Here is a 24,326-nt window from a genome sequence, read left to right on the forward strand (position 1 = left end):
GATTACTGCAGCCAGCCTCACCTAACCAGCCACACCGAGAGGGGGCTCGGTGTGGCTGGTTATTACACTGACATTTGTGGCGAGTGGAATAATACCACATAAACACTGTTACACCAGTGCTCGCGTTCTCGGCGAGTCCGTACTCCCGTGCGTGCTCGGCGAGTGCGCGAGTACGTACTCGCGTACTTGAGAATTGAGAAAGGGCCTATAAGATGATAAGCTGTGTGTCTTTTTTATAACAGTGACATGGTTGTATTTACCTTAATTAAACGAGTCGTCAGTTGCGGTAAACCAGCAAAAAAATGGAGCAGCCGGGCTACGTAAAAAGTGTAGGGGGGCGTGTTTGCGGTCACATCCAGCGGGTGTGTGGGCGGGAGCGTTACACAGTCGCTCCACCTCAAGTCACTACTGCGCAGACTCTGGCTCCAAATTTGCACGATGGCAGCCTCCACAAGCGGGATATTTTGGCTTCATTTTTGCACAATGGTAGGAGGCGGGGTCGCGTCGTCCATGTTTTCTACAGTCAATGGTATGGGACAGTCTAGTCTCCGTTGCGCTTCCCAGGTTGCCTAGCAACCATGATACTAACCGCTGGAAACGTATCATACAACTTTGTTTGACAGAAATGAAGGAAAACATATTTTGTTCATTTGTTTGTTTGTTTCTATAAGAGCTTTGTGTGATTTGATAAATATCTGAGGCTGAGACCACAGGACAGTAAAACATGATTTTTGGGCTTCATTTCTGTACTGAACAGTCATTTAAGATTAGTTAGTAAATAACAATTAGCTAATATTGTTCATGAGACTAAAGTCATATCACTTTGGTAATGTAAATATAATATGGCCAATATTATAGTTATTATATTAGTCATTATTAGCTATTACAGCAGTGAACATGAATTCTGTGTCAAATACTGAGCCTCAGTACAGATTCAAGTTGCAGTTATTTATATGTCTTATCACCTTAAATCTTCACTCAAAGACAAGTATCTTTGACAGTGCATATATAGGTGTATCATATATAAGAGAGAAATGTTCCTTCAGTATGTTGGCATTACTAAATTTGGCTCATTGCTTCCATATATTTATAAAAAGAAAATGTATGAGCTGTGATAACTGTTTCTGATAGAATAAAGAGCAGACTGATATATTGAATATTCCTTTATTGGGTGAGAAAATCAGACCATGTCATAACTGCTTTAAGTCATACAGAATAGATATCAGAGCCTTAAACAGGCTGACTTCTGCTAAATGGGTCAAACTGGGCAGAAAGTATACAAACACACAACATCCTTAAAGAATATGATGTAACACTATAGATCAACTTACCTCAGAATATATAAAGCATATAAACAATCAGTGTTGGGGAGTAACGGAATACATGTACCGCCGTTACGTATTTAAAATACAAAATATGAGTAACTGTATTCCGTTACAGTTACCGTTTAAAAAGGTGGTATTTAGAATACAGTTACTTTGTTGAAATAAATGGATTACACGGCGGTACTTCCCTGTTTCATATTGTGGCGGGTCAGGACTGTTTGGGTTTTGTTTGACAGCTACGTTCTGTTGTTCCAGGTGGCAGCGTTACGGTTGCCATGGTTACAGGGTGACGCTCTCTCTCTGCGTGTTTCCTGGGTGAGAGAGCGCCTGTTGTTGTTGTGCTAAGCTAATAGGCAGAATGCTACAGGTATAGCTCTAAAGAATGTAGCATCATAGGCAGTGTAGTCCGTGCTGCAGGGAGAATGGACTGCCATACACGTTATGTGTCTGTGAGCGAGGGAGGGAGAAAAAGGAAAAGTACAAGCTGTCATCGGGCAAAAACGGGAGCTGGAAGCATGTAAATATAATAATAACCACTGCAGCCAAGATGAGTGACTGACAGCCCAGTTGTAAGTAAGCTATTAAGCTATTAAAGCTAGTTTTCGGCTACGAGCCCGACACAGAACCCACCGTATTAGTCAGAGGTCCCTTTACTACGGTTTGGAGCCGCGGACCTTCAGTAACAGTAATAAATCACAGCAATAGTACATTCATGTAGTTGTAAACAGCATGATAATATATTAAGTATTCCAAAGTATTCAGAATACGTTACTCTCATTGAGTAACGTAACGGAATACGTTACAGAATACATTTTGGGGCATGTATTCTGTATTCTGTAATGGAATACATTTTAAAAGTAACCTTCCCAACACTGTAAACAATTACAGCAATATGATGCAACAAACACAGCAGTGCTACTAATCCAAAATACGCAAAGCTTCATAGAACTGAAACAAACATTTATTTTTAGGTCCATTCAGCTGCTGATACATAATTTAGGTTTCTGAATATTAAACTTGTTTCTGCCTTTCATTGTTTTTAACTTAAAGGCCCTGAGTACTTTCTCCCACACTGCAAACACTGGAATGATAAAATTATTTGAACATTACCTAATAAGACTGATTCAGGACAGACAATTAGTTATGTTAAACTTTCCTAGCAGTCCTTCACAAACAGGGAAAAGTCTGTCTATTCTCTCCATCTGTAAGCTGCTGCTGGCTCTTCCTCCTCCTCTTCCTCACACACTGCTGAGTTTGTCCTGGTGGATCATCAGGGGTGCAAAGCCTCACAGATGATGTGCAGCAGTGGGTCCCTCAGTCTGTCCTCACTCTGGACACTTGCAGCTGTCACACATGGAAATCAAATGTGTGATAAGCTGCAGGATTCAAACACAAGTGTAACTTATAAATACATGTTCATACTTTTATTCCACAATCAGAGAGAAAGAAAAAGAGAGAGTGCAGGACAGACAGACAGGTGACAGTCTCAGGTGTATACACTGCTACAAAACAGCACAAAAGAAGGAGGATTGTGTTATTACGAAACAAGAAGAGTTCCCAGATGGTACAGTGGACACATGTGTGACTCCTGTGATTAAAGCATCTTTCTTTCAGCTTAACGAGTGAACCGTCAGCTCGTTCAAACACACGTTAAAGTCCGTTTGGCAGCAATATAACATAGCTAACATTAACAGTGCAGTGAATCCTGCTTGTGCCGTGATATTCAGGACTGCAAACCGAGCAGCATCACTGACTTTCAGCTTGTTGTGTTTGTGGATATATGACTGACTTTAATTATCCATAAAATCATCACATTCTCTGTAAGATTAAAGTCAACTATTGAACGGCGTATATTTTGAAGTAAAGGCTTTAAAACCAAGTTAGTACAAACATCGCTAATGTCACATAACTTTCCTGACATGTGGCCAACAGTAATGTTTTAATGTTCTTCATTATAAAAACATTTGCGCATAAATAAGTGACATAATATTCAGTACTTCTGAAAGTTTACTCTTCGGCGGCTCCGCTTCCGCCGTTTTTTTCGGCAAAATTATCCACACTGCCACTGCGCTATGAAATCTGGGATATGTTGGGCCATGAAGGCTACACCGACCAATCCTTAAAATTCAGGGAAATTAAGGACGCATTTGAGGGCCGCATTTCGAGCAGCCTTTGAATTGGGACAGCCTTCGTCGTGTCGCTGTGACGTAATTGGCCTTAAAATGTGGCCTTTAAGGCTGCAGACCCCAAATCCGGTCATTGGTACTTCCTGGCTTGTGTAGTTACTAGGTAACAAAAGCTCAACACTGCCCCTAGCGTCCTGGAGCACTTCCGTTGTGTTTTGGAATTTGCATGTACTTTGGGGTTTGCAAGTGTTTTGGAGTTTGCAAGTGTTTTGGAGTTTGCAAGTGTTTGGAATTTGCATGTGTTTTGGAGTTTGCATGTGTTTTGGAGTTTGCAAGTGTTTTGGAGTTTGCATGTGTTTTGGAGTTTGCAAGTGTTTTGGAGTTTGCATGTGTTTTGGAGTTTGCAAGTGTTTTGGAGTTTGTACGTGCTTTGTCTCTAGGGGCCACCGTACAAAACAGTGCCAGCAGATTGAAACCGAAAAATGGTTTGAAACTGAAAAAAAAAAAATTGTAAGCGAAAACAAAAAAATTACAGTTTCAACTAATTGTTTTTCACTATCAATTTCTTTTTCGGTTTCAATACAAGATTTTTCAGTACATTTATTTCAGTTACAATTTTTTTTTTCGGTTTCAATATTTTTTTGTGGCATCATTCTGATTCCATACTATTCAGGTTGTAAATCGTGTTTTTAAAAAGTAACTAAGTAATTAATTACTTTTGAAAATAAGTAATCATTAAAGTAACAGGATTACTTTTTTGGGGGAAGTAATCAGTAATTAGTTACTGATTACTTTTTTCAAGTAACTTGACCAACACTGGTGACCAACACTTACACGTGCTTAAAAATCATTAATAATCTTCGACTGCTTTTTCATTTCACATCCTCCACTCAACATGATGTGAAATGTTCAGTGCTTCTGTTTCACAGTAGAATATTTAGATTGTTTCAACATGAAGGAAATAAAGACATAAAAAGAGCTTTGTTCATCAGCTGACTATGAACTAACAATCTTACATCTTATTTTCAATTTCACATTTTTTTAAAACTCTGGTGGAATGCATAATCTCAGTCTTTCAGGTTTTTTCTTTACATCAGGCTTTTCATGCTGACAGTTTCTATTTAATTGTTTTTACATCTTTCAGTTTCAGCTCTTTTTACTGTTTCTTTGTATTGTACACTAAGGTTAGAGCAGCACAATAAATAAATCACACAGACACAGAGATTACTATTTGTGTTTGCGTGCCTCTGATGGCCAGCCAGGTTGTAGATTATATTTATTCCCAAACAGGAATGACCTTTAGACATGTATGGATGTAAGCATCATCATCTCATTAAATTATCCTTTTGAATATTTATTGAGTGTACACCCTCCAAAGAGCATTCTTTCACCACCAATATTTAATCACCTCATCTCTATATAATATGAAAAATATAATAAAATATTATACTTTATGAAAATAAAGGAAAATAGGTAGTTATTTATAAATGTATTATTTAACCAACCCATCCTGCAGCACAAGGCTGTACGATGTTTTCATTTTTTTGAAGAAACTCAGATATGTTATATGTTTCTAAAATATTATTTTGTTTTAACTTAATGATAAAAACATTACAGTTGACAGCTCAATGTTTATTTCATTTCATTTATTTCACTTTTATCTTAACACATTTTAGTGACAAGTATTTGATTTTTTTTAGTTCAAGCAAAAGGAAAAAAGACTTATTCCTTACATTTATTTTTAAAGAGACTCATTTCAGGCATTTTTAGCCTTTTTTGCAGGATCTTCTCCAGGTCTTCCAAAGACATCTCCTTCACATCATGGCCATCTTCTGTGTTTTTTTCACAATATCATCTTTACTGTTGGGATCATTTCTTCCCACTGCAGCATAAGTAGGAAAGTAATTCTGGTCAGGTCCAGCTGTGAACGTTGGGCAGCAGTAAGCAGTCCAAACGTACTCAGGAACAGTCACCCTCTGTTATGGGTTGGCTGAGTGCAGGGAGGAGAAGGACCCAAAGTGCAGACTCCGGAGACAGAAAGTAACTCAAAACAGCTTTAATTTTAAACTCAAATGTAACATTACAACAGAAGGAACAGAGACGTGGGACCAGGGCAGACACGGACTGGACACGGGGATACAACAGACAGGGGAGACAGCAACCAAGGATTACACAAAGACAAACCATAAGACATGACTCACGAAAACCCAAAGACTAGAAATTATAAATAATATAATAAACTCAAAAGCCCTGGGTCAACGACCCAGGCATCCTAACAGTATCCCCCCCTAAAGGGCTGGCTCCCAGACAGCCCAACCCGAAACACCCAAACAAAAAACAACCCAACCAGGGTGGGCGGCGGGGGAACAGGATGGAGGGACCGAAATGAAACAAACACACGGAGCCAGAGACAAAAAAAAAAAAAAAAAAAAAAAAAAAAAAAAAAAAAAAAAAAAAAAAAAAATACAGGGAGCAAAAGCCCAAAACAGAACAAAACAACAGCACCGCGGCCCAGCAACAGCCCAAAAGAAAACAGACAAAAGGCCCACGAAAGGCGCAGAGGCCCAGGCAACAGTCTCGAAAAGGTTCAGGAGGCCGGCCCGGAGGCTGACGGCACAACAGTCCAAACCCGGGCAGTTTAGGGGGCCGGCCGGGCGGGAGGCACCGGCGGAGCAGGTCAGGAGGCCGGCCGGGCGGGAGGCACCGGCGGAGCAGGTCAGGAGGCCGGCCGGGCGGGAGGCACCGGCGGCGACCGGTGCGACCGAGCAGGTCAGGAGGCCGGCCGGGCGGGAGGCACCGGCGGAGCAGGTCAGGAGGCCGGCCGGGCGGGAGGCACCGGCGGAGCAGGTCAGGAGGCCGGCCGGGCGGGAGGCGCCGGCGGCGACCGGTGCGACCGAGCAGGTCAGGAGGCCGGCCGGGCGGGAGGCGCCGGCGGCGACCGGTGCGACCGAGCAGGTCAGGAGGCCGGCCGGGCGGGAGGCGCCGGCGGCGACCGGTGCGACCGAGCAGGTCAGGAGGCCGGCCGGGCGGGAGGCGCCGGCGGCGACCGGTGCGACCGAGCAGGTCAGGAGGCCGGCCGGGCGGGAGGCGCCGGCGGCGACCGAGCAGGTCAGGAGGCCGGCCGGGCGGGAGGCGCCGGCGGCGACCGAGCAGGTCAGGAGGCCGGCCGGGCGGGAGGCGCCGGCGGCGACCGAGCAGGTCAGGAGGCCGGCCGGGCGGGAGGCGCCGGCGGCGACCGAGCAGGTCAGGAGGCCGGCCGGGCGGGAGGCGCCGGCGGCGACGCAGGTCAGGGGGCTGTCCGTGACGGCAATGATGTTCAGTCATCGGCCCGGAAAGTGGCCGAACAGGCCGGACAGGACGTGCAGGACGAGCAGGCCGGACAGGACGTGCAGGACGGGCAGGACGTGCAGGACGTGCAGGACGTGCAGGACGGGCAGGCCCAGACGGCATGGGGACCTCAGGCGCAGACGAAGATAGACGGAGTGAGGCCGGACCAGGCGACGCCGAGGGCGAAGACACGGAGGCCGGATCAGGCGACGCCGAGGGCGAAGACACGGAGGCTGGACCAGGCGAGGGCGAAGACTCGGAGGCTGGACCAGGCGAGGGCGAAGACTCGGAGGCTGGACCAGGCGAGGGCGAAGACTCGGAGGCTGGACCAGGCGAGGGCGGCGCTGCAGGGAACGGCGTGGGAGCCGCAGGTGGTGGCGCTGCAGGCGACGCAGGTCGCTGGACGGGCCCCTCCAGCGGGAACAGGAGGCTGGACGGGCCCCTCGGACCCTCCAGCGGAGGCAGGAGGCTGGACGGGCCCCCCGGACCCTCCAGCGGAGGCAGGAGGCTGGACGGGCCCCCCGGACCCTCCAGCGGAGGCAGGAGGCTGGACGGGCCCCCCGGACCCTCCAGCGGAGGCAGGAGGCTGGACGGGCCCCCCGGACCCTCCAGCGGAGGCAGGAGGCTGGACGGGCCCCCCGGACCCTCCAGCGGAGGCAGGCGGCTGAAGCGGTCCCTCGGACCCTCCAGCGGGAACAGGCGGCTGAAGCGGTCCCTCGGACCCTCCAGCGGGAACAGGCGGCTGAAGCGGTCCCTCGGACCATCCAGCGGAGACAGAAAGCTGAACGGGCCACTCCGCCCCTCCAGTGGAGACTGAGGACGGCTGGAGCAGTTCTCCAGAACCCCCAGCGGGACCAACAAATGAAGTGGGTGTGATGTCAGAATGTCCAGAGTCAGAATGCTCGAATGGAGCATACAATAAACAGTCACCGTCCTCCCCGAGAGGAGTTTGCTCAACCGTCCTGGAGTGGCGGCGGCCTGAACGCCGTTTCCTTCGGGACGAGGAAACAGGAACCGGTGGAGAAAAGGAGACCTCCACCTCCTCATCCTCTGACCACATAGCCGCCAGGAAAAAGGCAGGCGAACGAGGACCCGGCTGGTGTGGGGAGGGAGAGGAAGTCCGTGGCAGTGTTGAGACAGGTGGAGAGTGTGTGTTGTCCTGGGGCAGCGGTTGGGAAGATGTAGTGAGTGAGAGAGCAAGCTCACCAGCCTTGACTTGTTCTCTCCAGGCAGTAATGGTGTCATCCAACTTAGTGTCCTTAGCAAACTGAGAGAGCTGAGGGTTATGATGAATGATGGCATCTACTGCACTTAGCCCGACTGCCATAGTCCGTAAATCCTGTGACTGGGCAATGCGGTCGAGCAGACTCACCATCCGCATCATCTCGCCGTTGAACTCCGAGGAAAAAGAGTCTGCGGGGTCCATGTTCTGGTCGCGATCTTCTGTTATGGGTTGGCTGAGTGCAGGGAGGAGAAGGACCCAAAGTGCAGACTCCGGAGACAGAAAGTAACTCAAAACAGCTTTAATTTTAAACTCAAATGTAACATAACTGAAAATAACAAAATAGACTTACACCAGAGGACTGAGAAAAAACACACAGCTAAATAAACAGTAGATCGCGACAATGACAAACTGAAACACAGGGCTTAAATACATAGAGGGAGCAATCAGGGAATGGACAACAGGAGGGAAACACAGCTGGGGCAAATCAGAACTGACGAGACAAGGAAGCGTAAACTGAACACACTGAGATAAGACAGAAACCTTCAAAGTAAAACAGGAAACACAAAACACAGACTGAACAAAAGACACAGACTCACATGCAGGCACTACAACAGAAGGAACAGAGACGTGGGACCAGGGCAGACACAGACTGGACACGGGGATACAACAGACAGGGGAGACAGCAACCAAGGATTACACAAAGACAAACCATAAGACATGACTCACGAAAACCCAAAGACTAGAAATTATAAATAATATAATAAACTCAAAAGCCCTGGGTCAACGACCCAGGCATCCTAACACCCTCTTATTGATCTTGGGTTCATCTTTCTCATAAGGCATGACTCCAGTGATAACATACATTTTTGATGTGCAGACTTTAAGTCTTTCTGCCATCTTATCTTCCAGATTGTTCCAGGGGCCTTTATTGAACTTTTCCATTTGAGGAGCAATATTTGTCAGGGTGAAGGTAGCCTCTTTGTCTTCTTCTGTCTTTTGGTGACCACTGGGGGTGAGGTGGCCTCTGGTATAACCAGAGTGTTTATAGTCTTCATTAACTGCCTGGCTGTTCTTCACATATTGGTCAAGATGTTTTTGGTACTGCATTCCTGTGTCGACTTTGTCTGATACCAGCTGAGTGACAACAAAGACAGACTTTTTATTTCTTTAGAAGCTACAAAGAGTATTTATCATTCTTCATACTGTGTGTGCAAATTGTGTTTCAGTGTGAGTTTGTGGGAATGTGTAACACTGAGAGCGTACTGTCATACTGCAGTCATGTCATTTTAAAATGTGAGAGAGCAAATAAGATCCTACAGCCTTTTTTTAACCATCGTTTTATTAAAGATCATCTAATTTTGTGTATGTGTTCTTCTTTATCCTGTCCTGTTATTTATTCAGTTATTTTTGTGTTATTTAAGTTATTACATTATATGTGGTATAGTATGACAATATGTAAGGCAGGACAGGCAGGAGGAAAATAGCTGCTTTAAATGTGTTGCATATTGTTTGAGGTGATGGAGAACAATGTGGCAGTAAAATGCAGAGAATACACACTTCAACAAACAGTTAAAATCCAAACAGAGCAATTTTTTCACACTGTAACTATTGTTCTTCATCCTCTCTAAGAAAACCATTTTTAAAATACACCGTATCAGACAATGTTCTTAAAAGAGAGCAGTTCAAATACATGACTGTCTTTGAACATCACACAGTGATATTTTACACAGCTTACCCGTGGTTCAATCATCCAGTTTGTATTTTTGGGCCTAGGTCCATCTCCAGGACTGAGTATATACACAGAGAACAATGGTATACGACGGTTTCTGTCATACAGGGTGGCAAAGTGGTATTGATTTTCATAGTGCTGACATAATGCCTGGTAGCCGTCTCCACTGATGCCCTGTGGTATCGTTTCTGCGTAGAAAAATTCAATGCATGGTTTAAAGTCAGTAGTGATCTCTCCATAGCAGAGAACACTGATTAAGTTAAACAGTGATAAAAAATAAATAAATAAATAAATTATCCACATCCTTCCTTTGAGACAGCTCTCACAGCAAAGTAGAAGGTAGACTGAACCTTTTTCCTGAAAGTGAGGGTTGGAGTTAAATACTGTCAGCCTCTGGGTGGTGGCAGTGATGGTGGCTGGTACTAATGCGGTTTTCGGTTTCAATATTTTTTTCGGTTTCGTTAAGGTGGCATCGTTCTGATTCCATAGATAAAGTGATAGATCTTTCAGCCCAATTCTACTTTTTCTGCATAACCCATCATACAAAATGTAATCAAATGAAAAAAGTCTCTTTCTAAAACTTGTTTTATTAGTTTTAATCTTTTAACTTTATGCATCAAGCAAACATTAAATTATATACAACATTCTCTGACTGGAACATTTAAACCTATTTTCTGCACATTGCAGCACATAAAATAAAATATTTTTTTGTGTTTACACTCACTCTTTCAAATAGATGCACGTAAAACACAGCAGAAAATAAATAAAATCAAAGACTCAGCGGTCCTGTTGCACTATTTTCACCTGTTTAGCAGGCGGAGGTTTGCCCTGGTGCAGGTGTGCTGCAGCGGTCAGTGGAAGAATCCGCGAGTTTGTCTGTGAATTTTCCATTCCGTCGTAGCGTATTCAGTGCTTGCTCGGAAGTTAAGTGGGTTTTTTGCTGTTAAAAGAAGTTTTCTTCCCACGCAGTGAACAGCGGACGCTAATGTTTTTGTCACTTTTTACGGAATCAAACTCAAAGTAAGGTTAGTACTTCCACGCTTTAAACGCTGCATGCTCATACTCTCTCCCGCACCATTGTTGATAGTGATGGGTCGTTCGAACGAAATGGCTCTTACAGCCGGGTCTTTGACGTGAACGACGCGAGCCGGCTCCTTATTGCGAGCCGTCACGTGGGGTTTTTTTTCTTTTTCTCACCCTCTCTCTCGCACATTTTTCCACTTCACTCCGCACGCGAGCCTTGTGCTTTACGCTGGGAAGAGGGGGGAGGGGCGGTAGTTACACTCAGTAGCACAGGAACAGAGCCGGTGGGAGAGAAAGAGAGCCAGGGACAACAACGTCACATTAGAAAGGTATAGTAATCATCCACAACTATTTTCGGTTGCAGATGATAAAGGATTCAGAAAGTTTATTCATGCAGGCCCATATGACAGAGAATATGCATGTTCTTTTTGTTTTCATATTTTAATTTATATTTAATTGTGTTGTGGTTTGCAGTGTTTTGTGTTGTTTCACTTTAAATTTGTAAAAGGAAAAAGCTGAAAATTTAAATAGTTAAAAGTTGAAATGTGAATAGTTGATTTTTGTATTATATGATTTATTTATTACATTTTATGTGGAGTGAATAAATAAAAGTATATTTACGGTGGCCCCTAGAGACAAAGCACATACAAACTTCAAATCACGTACAAACACGTACAAACTCAGAAGCACGTAAAAACTCAGAAGCACATAAAAACTCAGAAGCACGTAAAAACTCAAAACACGTACAAAAGACAACAGAAGTGCTCCAGGATGTTAGGGCGCAGTGTTGAGCTTTTGTTACCTAGTGGCTACACAAGCCAGCAAGTACCAACGACCGGATTTGGTGTGTGGTAGTAACAGGTAAATGAACTTTTTTTAAAAATTATTTGAATATATATGAGTGCCTGTGTATAAATACACAAACAATACACACATGCTTTCAATTGTGTAATTTAAGTGATCTAGTAGCTCTGCTTTGGAAGTTCAGTTCATGCTAGAAATGTGTTTTGGAGTTTGTACGTGTTTTGTCTCTAGGGGCCACCGCATATATTTATATATAAACATATATAAATAAAACCCCTTTTTTTACGTTAGTAATTCCTTTTGTGCATAATTTTATATTATTGTTAATAATAAATTAATTAAAGCAACAAAACAACCTGAAGAGCCGGTTTGGAGCCGAAAGAGCTGGCTCTTTTTAGTGAGCCGAACCGAAAGAGCCGGATCTCTAAAAAGAGCCGGAAATCCCATCACTAATTGTTGATCTGCACACAGCTGTTGTCACGAACGTCACACTGGCTTACGTCATTGTCATGAGACACTCGCAAAAAAGTCACGGTATTAATAAAGCAGTAATGCAGTGTGCTTACGGGAAAGTAACGGTAATCTAATTACCCGTTTTGCAATAGTAATCCCTTACATTACTCATTACTTGGAAAAAGTAATCGGATTACGCGTTACTGCCCATCTCGGTTGGTCACACATGTTCACATGTGATCCTAAGTGGCCAAAAGAACTGATTCATTAAAATGGGCACAAAACAGATCATTTAAAAGTCTCTTGAACCAATTTCAGGTAATCTTTTAGGGCTTTAGGAAGCAACTTGAAAGGAAGAAAAACACACTTATAATATTAAATAAAAAGGGCTTAAATGTAAATGCACACTTGAAGCTTGAGCTCTTCATCTTTGTTAAACCTCCTTTTTGTCTTTATTTTAAGCAGCTGTATAAAACCACAATGTTGGTGAAGCAGTCATATGCAAGCTGGTATATTACATGTTGACAGTTTTAGTTCCCACACTGGGTTCACATCTGCAGACTGCAGCAATTTACTGACAAGACACCAAAAGAGCAGGAAAGCTGAAGAAGAGGTGAGTGTCGAACATACCTCAGAGAGGTGACACGGCTTAAAAACTGAATTCACACAATCAACATTTAAATGTATAATGTCAACATCAATGTTTTGTTTTTTGTTTTTTATGTTTGTGACAAAGCTTACAGTCAGGGTTGGTGTGGTTAAGGCTCCTCTTTTCTCTTTTCTTTTCCCTTCAAACCTGAAACACTTCCAGCAGATGGCAGCACCTCCCTGATCCTGGTGCTGAGGAGGCCTCTTCCTGTTAAAAAGGAATTCTTCCTTTTCCTGTTAACATTATAGTCTGAGCAATCAAAAATGAGCTGCGGGAGCCACTAATAAACCTGCAAACCAAAGTGTATGAGTAGGAAACACTGAAATACAAGAATGAAGTACATTAAGATAATATTAAGCAGTGTATTAAACAGTTGTAGTAGTTTTTTATTTTAAAGAAAGTATTTCAGACTATTTTCTTCAGTACAGCTGAAGAACAGATAGAAAAGATTTGTGGGTTTCCTGCCTTCCCGTGCAGACTCTTTCTTCCACTGAAGAAATACATTTGTTCCCCATGCTGACAGATAAACTCTGTTTAACATTTAGATCTACCTTCAGGTAGAGGTGGTGGGAACATGTAACTCAGTGGGTCTGGGGAGGCACGAGTTTCGTTTAAGAAAAGACTCTGAACATCTTGCCGTCGAGGGGTGACACCATCAGCCGTGCTGAGCCCGGGGAGTGGAGGGGGCGCCACTTGTTCCTCCAGAGCACCGTGAAGAATCTGGACACGAAAAGGATGCACGCCAGGACTAGAGTTGATGTTGAGGTTGTTGGTACTTCCTGGCTTGTGTAGCCACCAGAGATGGGCAGTAACGCGTTACTTGTAACACTGTGTGCAGATAAACAATGGATAATATATTGAGTGCAGGAGAGAGTGTGAGTGTGAAAGTGAAGAGTGTGAAACTCGCGGATTCTTCAACTGACCGCTGCGGCACACCTGCACCAGGGCAAACCTCCGCCTACCCACTCCTGCTATACAGGTGAAAATAGAGCAACAGGGCCGCTGAGTCTTTGATTTTATTTATTTTCTGCTGTGTTTTACTTACATCTACTTGAAAGACTGAGTGTAAACACAAAATATATTTTATTTTATATGCTGGGATGTGCAGAAAATAGGTTTAAATGTTAAACAAATTTCTTCCAGTCAGAGAATGTTGCGTATAATTACATTTTTGCTTGATGCATAAAGTTAAAAGATTAAAACTAATAAAAAAAACTTTTAAAAAGAGACTTTTCCATTTGATTACATTTTGTATGATGGATTATGTAGAAAAAGTAGAATTCAGTTGAAAGATCTATCGCTTTATCACCTATTAAGGTTGTAAATCATGTTTTTAAAAAGTAACTAAGTAACTAAGTAAAGAATTACTTTTGAAAATAAGTAATCACTAAAGTAACGGGATTACTTTTGGGGGAAAGTAATCAGTAATTAGTTACTGATTACTTTTTTCAAGTAACTTGACCAACACCTGTAGCCACTAGGTAACAAAACCTCAACACTGCCCCTAGCATCCTGGAGCACTTCTGTTGTCTTTTGCACATGCTTCAGAGTTTTTACGTGTTTTGGAGATTTTACATGTTTTGAAGTTTGTACGTGCTTTGTCTCTAGGGTACCATAAATATACTTTTATTTATTCACTCCACATAAAATGTAACAAATAAATCATATAATACAAAAACCAACTATTCACATTTCAACTTTTAACCATTTAAATTTTCAGCTTTTTCCTTTTAAACAAATTTAAAGTGAAACAACACAAAACACTGCAAACCAGAATACAATTAAATAGAAATTAAAATATGAAAACAAAAACAACATGCACATTCTCTGTCATATGGGCCTGCATGAATAAACTTTCTGAATCCTTTATCATCTGCAGCTTAAAATAGTTGTGGATGATTACTATACCTTTCAAATGTGACATTGTTGTCCCTGGCTCTCTTTCTCTCTCTTTCCCTCCCGCTCTGTTCCTGTGCTACTGCGAGTGTAACTACCACCCCTCCCCCCTCTTCCCAGCGCAAAGCACAAGGCTCACGTGCAGAGTGAAGCGGAAAAAAAGTGCGAGAGAGAGGGTGAGAGAAAGAACCCATGGCTCGCAATAAGGAGCCGGCTCGCTTTGTTCACGTCAAAGATCCGTTTCGTTCGCGACCGACACATCACTATTGCCTATTGGAGACAGATTTGCCCCCTTCCCAATTTCTTACTTTTTTTTTCATATTTGACATGGTTATTTTAATATAAAAAATTTGTGTGATGATCTGAAACACTAAAGTGTGACGAATATGCAAATCAAATAAATCAGGAAGGGGGCAAATACATTTTCACACTGACTGTGTCCTACCAGTACTCTGGGAAAGATCAGGTCTTTGCGATAGTACATCTGTAACCAGAGTCTGTAGTAATCTGTGGCAAAGCAACAGAAGAACAGAGTGGTGTAGGCTGAAACAACTATCAGGATTAAAACGACCAAAGATGCCAGCATTATTCTGGTGGTCACCCATGATGAGAAGGTCGCTGGATTGGTGGCTGCCCACTGCTTCACTGAGTGAATGTGTTAAATTCAGAGGAGTAATTTTCCTACGGGGATTAATAATAATTAACACTGAGACCTGGACTAAGACATGAGTTTGACACAGACAGAAGATAAAACATGGAGACAAGAAAGGAACAGAATGAAAATGCAAAAGGAATTCATACATTAAAAAAAGGTTTTTGGCATGTTTACTGGAATTCAGTTCAAGATTATTTATACAGCTCCAAATCATAACAACAGCCTCTTTATACTGATAGGTAGAGACCGTGCAATATTAAAGGAGCATGATGCTTTCAGATACATGTGAACATAGAACAGTGGTAACATTCTGGTTACCACAGCAACATTAGCATTTCTTTTCCTTCACATTAACCCTTTAAAGCCGATTGAGCAGGCATGCTCCGTTTTTGCATAACTATTTTTAAATCCCGGTAGCACTGCAACCACATAAGCTAGGGCAATAATTTTTTTTGCATATGAAACCGGAGGAGTTGTACTTACATCTTATGCCATCAGCTTGTCCTAGGTCACAGTTTCCTTCTACATATGGCTTTGCAAAAACTGCATAAAAAGCACTTGCAGCAACAAAAACATAATATTCCAGAAACACGCTTTGCCGCTCTGATCAGCTGTTTGTAACACTTCCTACGTCCATCAGCGCGAACTATCGCATGTCCGCCATGTCCTGCCCGAAACCAGAAGTGATGCCATTTTGAGGAAATGTAGTTTTTTACTATCAGGGCCTTATGAGCCTATACTGGTGTTTTTAAAAGTTATGTTTGACTTTATGACTTTCTGTGTCGTTTCTGGGATGCTTAGGACTCATATTGCACTGCTGGAAATAGTTTATTTTGATGCATATGCTGCTTTTTTGCAAATTTGCAGTATAATATTTATTTTCGTTTTTCCTGCAGTATATAAAAATTGGTGTATTTCAAAAATAAAACTATGAAGATACTCAAAATAAATTTCTTGTGGTGGGAAACTATTTTGTGCAACTTTTTTGTATTTACAAAATTTTGAGGGATAAGCCTCCCTAAATTTCTCTAACTAGAAATATATGTTAAAAAAAACAAAAACAATTTTCTATTTTTTTGTAGTTTATTGCACTTTTTTGCAATTTATGTAATTACTATGCACTTAATGCATACATATTATTAAAATTTGGGCTATAATGGTTGTATTGATGTATATCAACTTGAAAAACTCCCAAAAATGGCTCCACAGCATGTAAAAATATAAGCTCTGGCGGACTTGGTTCTATGGTAGGTCTTAAAGGGTTAAAGCTGCTTAGTTTCTCAATTACTGCTTCACATGAAAAACAGAAGTGTTTCTTATTGTCTTTGCCAGGGTTGAACTTGGACAAAAAATTGGCATGGGCTTTTTGACTAGAGACCGGCCCACCAGGTATTATAGGAAAAGCCATAAAGCCTTTGAATGAAAACGAACACTGTTGTCACAGTGATATACACTGTCTTGTTGGTATTTATCTATGATTTCTATACATTTTACATTTGATGACCACTTTGGTTATGAGATTCTGATAATTATTTATTCAAAGCTAGACAATTTAAATAAGAATAAAAAAGAAAAGTATTTCACCAGTGAGTATGTTGACATTGCTGGTTTAAAATGAGGTTGCAGCATCTTGTAGTACAAAGTGATATTAGACAAAAGTTCTGCTCAGCAAGACTTCAACATTTCTGCTGACATCTCTTCAACATGCTCCACAGACGTTTAGGACAGGAAATAAGAGCACTTTTCTTCACAGTTTGATGATAGCTTAAGTTAATTTGAACACTTTTTGGTCTTTTGGTCTAACTTTTGGTCTTTTGACCAAAAGGCTTCACACTTTTTAAGTAGAGAAATTTTAAATAAGTGCCTCAAAGGAGTCTTTAAGTAACCATTAAAGCAGGGAGGTTGTTCCATCTTTGCAGGAGTCCACTCTGCAGGTGGGGGAGAGACATAGGAGAGGTGGAGAATATACTTAACCTGGGTGTCTGTGTCTTGTGCAGTCTGGGAGATGATTGAATGTTGGGGTGGGTACAGTTTCCTCTGCGGTGGGGTAGGGTGGGCTGCCCCGGGTCCTGTGGGGCTTGGCGGTGCTGCTGTCGTAGGCCCCGGTCTGGATGGGCCTGGGCTCCCTTGCCTTGGTGGATACCAGAGGACGGGGGTGCCTACTGGGGTCAGCGGGGGAGCTGGCCCTAGGGAGGGACACCCTCCCCTCCCTTCTTTTTCTCCCCATCCCCGACTACCTCCCTCTTCCCGCTCCACCACACCCACCCACACAGGTAGGGCCTTGGGGTGCGGGTGTGTCACCAGGGTGCAGGGGAGACATTCCCCCCCCCTCTGTCCTCTTCTGGCCACCTGTGCCTCAATTTTATCTCACAACTTAGACATCCACATTACTTACACTCTCATAACACACACACACACACACATATATATATATATATATATATATATATATATATATATATATATATATATATATAGGGCCTTGAGGGTGGGCACGTTAACGGCGTCCAGTAGGCGGTCTGTGTATTCAAACCTACCTCTGGCGCCGGTGCCCACCTCTCAATTTTAAATCCATGTAGACATTGAGGGTTCTCGGGAGGGGCCGTGCTAACACCTGCTGCTCTCTGGCAGCAGCACCATGCTCTCCCTTGTTTTAAACACACTTTAGAGCAACACGCAGCAACACTACACTTGAGCGGGAGGAGGGAGGTATGGGGTCTCAACACACCCCTGCTAGCCATCGGGGCGGGGGGGCTGGGAAGAGATGCTGGCTGTCCGATTGGCCTCCCTGCTGCTGCGGAGCCTGGGGCGGTCTGCTTGCCTCCACCCCGGAGGGAAGGGTAACATCTCTTGGGTCTGGGTGCCGTTTCCCCCTCTGGGGGCGAGGATACCTGGACCCGGGGTATAGAGTATGTTTGGGGAGTGTGATTGTGTGTACATGTCCATTTACGTTTATTCCTACGTTGGGTGAGTGCTGAGTGTTTGTATATGTGTGCATGAGGGTGGGAATGCATGTCTGTGTCTGTGTGTGCCTGTTTGTCTGGGTCTATATGTCAGGTCGGGTCTTAGACTCCACCTCTCTGGGAACTCCCAGGCCCTCCAAGTGTGGAGGCCTATCTCCCCTCACCATACTCCCTGCCGGTGACTGATGCCCTCAGGGGTCGGTGCATTGTTGGTTCTTGGTGTCCGGGGCTGGGCGCTCAGGTCATGTGCCAGCTCACTCCCGGTGGCTACTTGGCGGGGCCTGGCGCCTACTGCTTGGTCAGGCCTCTTCCGGGGCGCGGAGGGCCCTCGGGTCTCCGGCCTCTGTGCCTGCGGCTCGGTTCACTCTGGCACAGCTGGCTGCCGGCGGAGCCGGCGGGCACGCCGGTGCAGCCCCCTCTAGCTTCTGCCCGGTGGCTACTGGGTGACCCCTCCTCTGGGGATCCTCAGCCCTTCCCATGAAGGTGGCACGGATGCCCCTCCGGTGGTCCTCCTTGGGCTCTTGCACTCTGGGGCCTCTGGATGTCTGGGGCCTGGATCTCCTCCATGCCTGCTTCATTCCCTGGGGGACAGGGCTATGGCTCTCTACATCCTCTTGCAGACCATTACATGGGGAAACCATTTGAATACAAGCGCGCCGATCCACACAGGTGTGCACACGGGTGTTCACTGTTTGTAGACTTAAATCACACCTTTCTTGGCTGCTACTTCAAAGCACATTGTGCGCTGTCTGTCCTGCGTGCTGCACAACAACATTCAATATTTAATATTTACTGCTGTTTACACTTAACTAGATTAATGCGATGGTGTTGTGTATAGTATGTTGCTTTGTTTCTGCTTTTTTTGCTTGTTTTCTATTCTTTTTCTCTCAACAGGTGATCCCGGAGATATATTCCCCCCCCCCCCCCCCCCCCCCCCTTTCTCACTGTCCCTCTCCCCTTCTGTTTTTCTTTTCCTTCCTCTTTCTTTCTCCCTTTCCTATCCCTCACTCATGTCTGTCCCGTCTGTAACAACTGAAAATAAAATAAAATAAATAATAAAAACAAAGGTCGATCAAATGGACCAATACGGCAATATGGCAATGCCATGATGATCCATTTGGCAAAATAAATCCATTGGGTATCCTTGTTGGTCTTCAGACAACAATTCTGACGGCTAAAGAACCAAATGGGACAGGCAAAAAAAAAAAAAAAGTAACCATTAAAGACACATTAAACCAGGAAGTAAACCAACTGTTTGTCTTTGCTGCACAATAAATGCAAGGTTTAGGTGTAAGAGTGTATGACTCCAGAAACCAAGAAGGTAGTACAGAAAGTTTTGAGCACCCCTGTGCAGTCATAAATGTACAGTAGCAAATCCCTGCACAACACATTAGAGACACAGAACACACAAACAAACAAAAATACAAACATACGTATGCTACAGTCACAACAGCATGATGCTATGATTGTGTCACACTATTCTAATCTCACGTTCCATTCTATGCTATGACATTCCATTAGTTGCTCAACTTAACTGTAAAATATACAAATGTATAGTGTTGTTAAACAAATATTTGTGTAGGCAGTACAGATGTTAGCAATCACAGAGCCCCAGTCAATGTTTATGCAAAAGTTGATCAACATTGGTCCACTTGTGCAGGAAGAGAGAAAGAACATGCAAACATACGTACAGACATACGCTACGATTATTAGACCACAACAGACCACAACAAGTCCTAATGAGTTACAGTGTATTTATACACCAATCACAAAACACAGGAAGCTACAGTTATACCACAGCTTATCTGTGGTATCTGTGGCACCCATGGTTCTGGCTTGCTGTGTAGACCTATTGGAGTGCAAAACAGCAACATTCTATATGAACAACTGAGTTTCATTGTGACACTGATATCGCTTAAAAAATATGCAAATCTTTTTTCTTTTTTTTAAATAATGTTTATTTGAATTTAAAATTATTTCTATAGCTCAACATCACAACAACAGTCACCTATACTGTCAGGTAAAGACCCTAAAGTATTAGAGAGCATCCCAACGATCTAATGATCCCCTATGAGCAAGCACTAGGCAATGGCGGAGAGGAAAAACTCCCTTTTAACAGGAAGAAACCTCTGACAGAACCAAACTCAGTGAGGGGCAGCCATCTGTCGCGACTGGTTGGGTTAGTTTACCTGTAAGATAAACCATTTTTAACTGTTGTTTGTGTGATAAGAGCCTAAATAACATCATTACAGCCTAATTAAGATTGAGCCAATTTGGGGGGTTTACAGCAAGTTTGGTTTGTTGGATTTCTCCAGGGAGTCTCTTACAAAAACATGTAAGCGACTCCCCGGCGCTTCTTTTGATCTTTGATACAAGCCACTTCCACAAGTCTTCCTTTGATATGGTACCAAACAAGCAAATTTAAGCTTTTCGCTTGGTGATATTGAGGCTTAATGCATCTAAAAATCAGATTCTTGTCTTTGAAAATCCAGCATCCAACACTTTCATAGTTTGCCCTTTTGTTACAGGCCAGGGAAATTAAAATTTCAGATTTTTCATTTTTCGCCTGTTCATTTTTTAAGTTAGTAAGTACAAGTTTTACTAAAGTGTTAAGTATTGCATGGAAAATTGCAATTGGTGTGAATATGATTACAATAAAAAGTGGAATTACTATCTTGCTTCCACGAAAGGTAACAGCAACTTTTGTTGTCACCAGTTGTTTTGCAGCCATTCTGATTCTGGAAATCAGAGCTGCAATTCTTTCCCAAAACCGAGAAAAAGAGCGTCTAATTGTTGCCAGGAGCATGTTAAACATCGCCACAACTGCCCTGCATGAATTATTGATTATTGTCCTGGTGATGTAAATTATTGCATGAGCCACAGACAGAGCAGCAGCTCTTGGTAGGGAAGAGAAATATGAGAGTTTTGTGCAAACTCCAGATAAAATAGATTTTCCTGATTCTGTGTGAGTATTTTCTGTTTTGTTTCCCTGATTTTCACTGACTAACTCCAACCCTTTGGTTGTAGAATGAGTCAGTGACCTAAGTTTTATGTAGCTGAAGAGTGTGGGGTCAAACTCACCATTAGTTGGACAGTAGTCTGGTGGAGCTACGTCACATGGCACATCTTTTGTTTGGTGGGCAGTGGATGAATCAGGATGATCAAATCCAAGACTTGATCTGATGACATTTGCAGCACTTCTAGCAGCCCATGAAATCGCAGACAAAAGCAGGAGGGGCATGTCTGCTTATAGTCAGTTCTGTAGAAGAGAAAGAAAATTTGTAATACAAACGTTGTGCCGAGTTTTACGAAACGTAGCAGTAAAGAATAAAATACCTGTTTTATGGAGGAACCAAGTGCTGTGAAATGAGTCCAAACCTCTATATAAGAATAAAGAAAGATGAAAGGATTCCAGACATCAAAGCCATCTGAATGACATCATGTGTGATAAACTCAAATGACATCATGAAGGAGCATGTCATTAGAGCATAGAACAGTGGTAACATTCTGGTTACCACGGCAACATTAGCATTTCTTTTCCTTCACATTAAAGCTGCTTAGTTTCTCAATTACTGCTTCCCATGAAAAACTGAAATGATTCTTATTGTCTTTGCAAAGCACAACACAATAAATGATTAAAAATCATAAAATTTGTAGTAGAATGTATTTATCCATCATGAGTAATTATGTTCTTAGAAAAATAAAAGCACTGTAGATGTATGCACATATTAAACTCGAACTAATACAGTGTAAAACATAGAGGACTTTATTCCATGGAATAGAACTCACATCATAATTTGATTAATTTATTTATTAAACTTGTTTTTGACAAATTAACACTATCACTACCAAACTCATTAAGACAACTGAGTAAAAGATAAATTATTGAAAATATTTTACTGTAACTTTTTATTTTGTTTTGGTTTTGGACTGTTTATTTGAATTCAGTTTCAGATTATTTATATAGCTCCTAATCAAATAACCACCTCATGCCTCTCTGTACTGTCAGGTAAAGACCCTAGAGCAGTCTTTCTCAAATAGTGGGGCCGATGTCAGGGGGGAATGGGAAGATGCTTTTATCGCCATACTAGAATAAACTGTAATTGCATATCCACTACAGTAGGTGGCAGGGTTTATTTTTGCACCAAGCATGTGCACACACACAGCACAGAGCAGGAGAAATGAAAGTGCAGTAAATAGTGATGTGCCATACCACTGATTTCCTTTCTGATCCAATACCAAGCAAAATTCAGGGTGGTGTCGCCGATACTGATCCGATACCGATACTTTGTACAAAAACATAACGTGTTATTGTATTTTAAATTATATCGTCATAATAATTACAGGACATCAGACTACTTGTTCCTATTGTTGAATTATCATATAGAAATTAAAAACTGAAGTTTTTTTGTTAGTTGATGCTATTTGAACATGTATATCTTGTCATTTAACATGTATATACTTGCCTGGACATTTCAACAAGAAAATTCAACATTCACAATTTCCCTCATTCACAGCACTGCTGTGGCACACTACAAATGTTGGTATCAATCTAATACAAAGTAAACACAGGGCCAGTATTGCAGAAGTTATTCGGGCAGCTAATTGGAGGAAAGTAGTGTGCCATGACTTATGAGATGAATTCCCAATTTGCAAATTTTGAACACAATTTAAACACAACTATATGACTGTGATTGTTAATTTCCACAACAATTAGTTAACACAACAAAACACACCTTTCACCTTTTCATGTGTTTTGAAACTGGGTTTTTGGAGACCTGGAATGTACATTTTTCTGGTCTCTAAAGCACACATAAAGGTTCGAACATTTTTCATAGTGCAAGTTTGAGGTTTATTTTTTACAAAGAAATAATTAACACAGTTCAGTGAGCTGCATACTGAACTGGATCGATTCAATTGTGCTAGTATCAATCAAATACCAATAGCAGAGTTGGTATTGATACTATTTGGATCGATCCGCCCACCTCTAGCAGTAAACAAACCCTCAAGATAAATGGAAAAATATTTAACAGTAACAAAAAGAAAGGCGGAGACAGACAGAGATAATGAGACAAACCAAAGTCTCCCGAAAGCTAAGACAAGGAAATATAACCAGTGTATGTAGCTTGGCTTCACTGTGACTACATGCACTTTAAATCTTTTCTGTTACAGACTAAAAAACAATATTCGTAAAGTTATTCTTTGCTTTAAGTTGATTTATATTTCTTTTTTGTTTTCTTTAATGTTAATAAGGCTACAATGTTATGCAGCGATGTAATTATAGTAACAAATTTGTAGACAAATGATACTATTTATAATTGCCAGGGAGAGTGGCAATTATAACATGAACAACCAGTAGATGACGGTGGGGAGGAGAAACTGATTTGTGAATGAAAAGCACATCAGAGCCTTTGCAGATCCAAAAAAGAGAACTTTGCCCAAAGTATAGATAAAATAGATCCTGATCCTGTGTGAGGATGTTGTTCCCCTGAGTTTCACCGAGGAACTCTAAGCTTTTGGTTGTAGTATGAATCAGTTTCCTAAGTTTTGCAAACATGACGGCTGTGGAGTCAAACTAGGCTGTAGTTGGACAAGAGAGCTACGACACATGGCAAGTACTAAAATTATGCTTCTTAATGTCTTCAGATGTCTTTATGGTTCTTTAAAGAAACATCATACGTCAAAAAACCGTTTTATTTTTTGGATGGCTCTTCAGCTATTACAAATGGTTCTTTAAAGAACAAAAGGTTCTTCATCCCTAGCTATCTAAGTTTGATGGTGTAAAAGGGCAGAAATATTTATTCACTAATGGGGGTGTGAATTATACTGTGGGAAATCCTGGTCTTGTTAGGAGAGACGGCATCCATCCCACTCTGGATGGAGCAGCTAGAAATATGGACAAATTTATTAAACCCCCAATTCCCAATTCAGGGTCTGCAGCCTTAAAGGCTGCATTTTAAGGCCGATTACGTCAAAACTATGCGACGAAGGCTGTCCTAATTCAAAGGCTGCTCAAAACACAACAAGCTGAAAGTCAGTGATGGTGCTCGGTTTGCAGTCCTGAATATCACGGTACAAGCAGGATTCACTGCACTGTTAATGTTAGCTATGTTATATTGCTGCCTCTGTTCGGTGGTGTCGAGCCAAACGT

The 24,326-nt window shown here is 42.4% G+C and overlaps 1 protein-coding gene, 1 long non-coding RNA gene and 1 pseudogene across 3 annotated transcripts; all 3 read right to left on the reverse strand.

Annotated features, from left to right (window-relative positions):
- Nucleotides 1–5,173: 5,173 nt before the first annotated feature.
- Nucleotides 5,174–15,162, reverse strand: LOC102781809 (endonuclease domain-containing 1 protein-like; annotated as a pseudogene). The gene is made up of 6 exons (XR_015719205.1): nt 15,159–15,162; nt 15,003–15,064; nt 13,213–13,381; nt 9,739–9,920; nt 8,808–9,137; nt 5,174–5,427 (listed from the first exon to the last, which is right to left on the reverse strand). The product of XR_015719205.1 is annotated as an endonuclease domain-containing 1 protein-like (transcript).
- On the reverse strand, nt 6,772–8,204 carry LOC148102073 (uncharacterized). The gene is made up of 3 exons (XM_087844345.1): nt 7,737–8,204; nt 7,306–7,532; nt 6,772–6,907 (listed from the first exon to the last, which is right to left on the reverse strand). The coding sequence occupies exons 1-3, from the start codon at nt 8,202–8,204 to the stop codon at nt 6,772–6,774; spliced, it is 831 nt and encodes a 276-aa protein (XP_087700471.1).
- A 4,946-nt stretch (nt 15,163–20,108) lies between the features above and the next one.
- Nucleotides 20,109–21,608, reverse strand: LOC102793402 (uncharacterized). Its single transcript, XR_015719348.1, has 2 exons — nt 21,512–21,608; nt 20,109–21,434 (listed from the first exon to the last, which is right to left on the reverse strand). It is a non-coding gene; the product is annotated as an uncharacterized LOC102793402 (long non-coding RNA).
- Between the last annotated feature and the right edge of the window lie 2,718 nt (nt 21,609–24,326).

This window comes from Neolamprologus brichardi, chromosome 7 (assembly GCF_056152115.1).
Source record: "Neolamprologus brichardi isolate AB-2024 chromosome 7, ASM5615211v1, whole genome shotgun sequence".
NCBI classification, from domain to species: Eukaryota; Metazoa; Chordata; class Actinopteri; order Cichliformes; family Cichlidae; genus Neolamprologus; species Neolamprologus brichardi.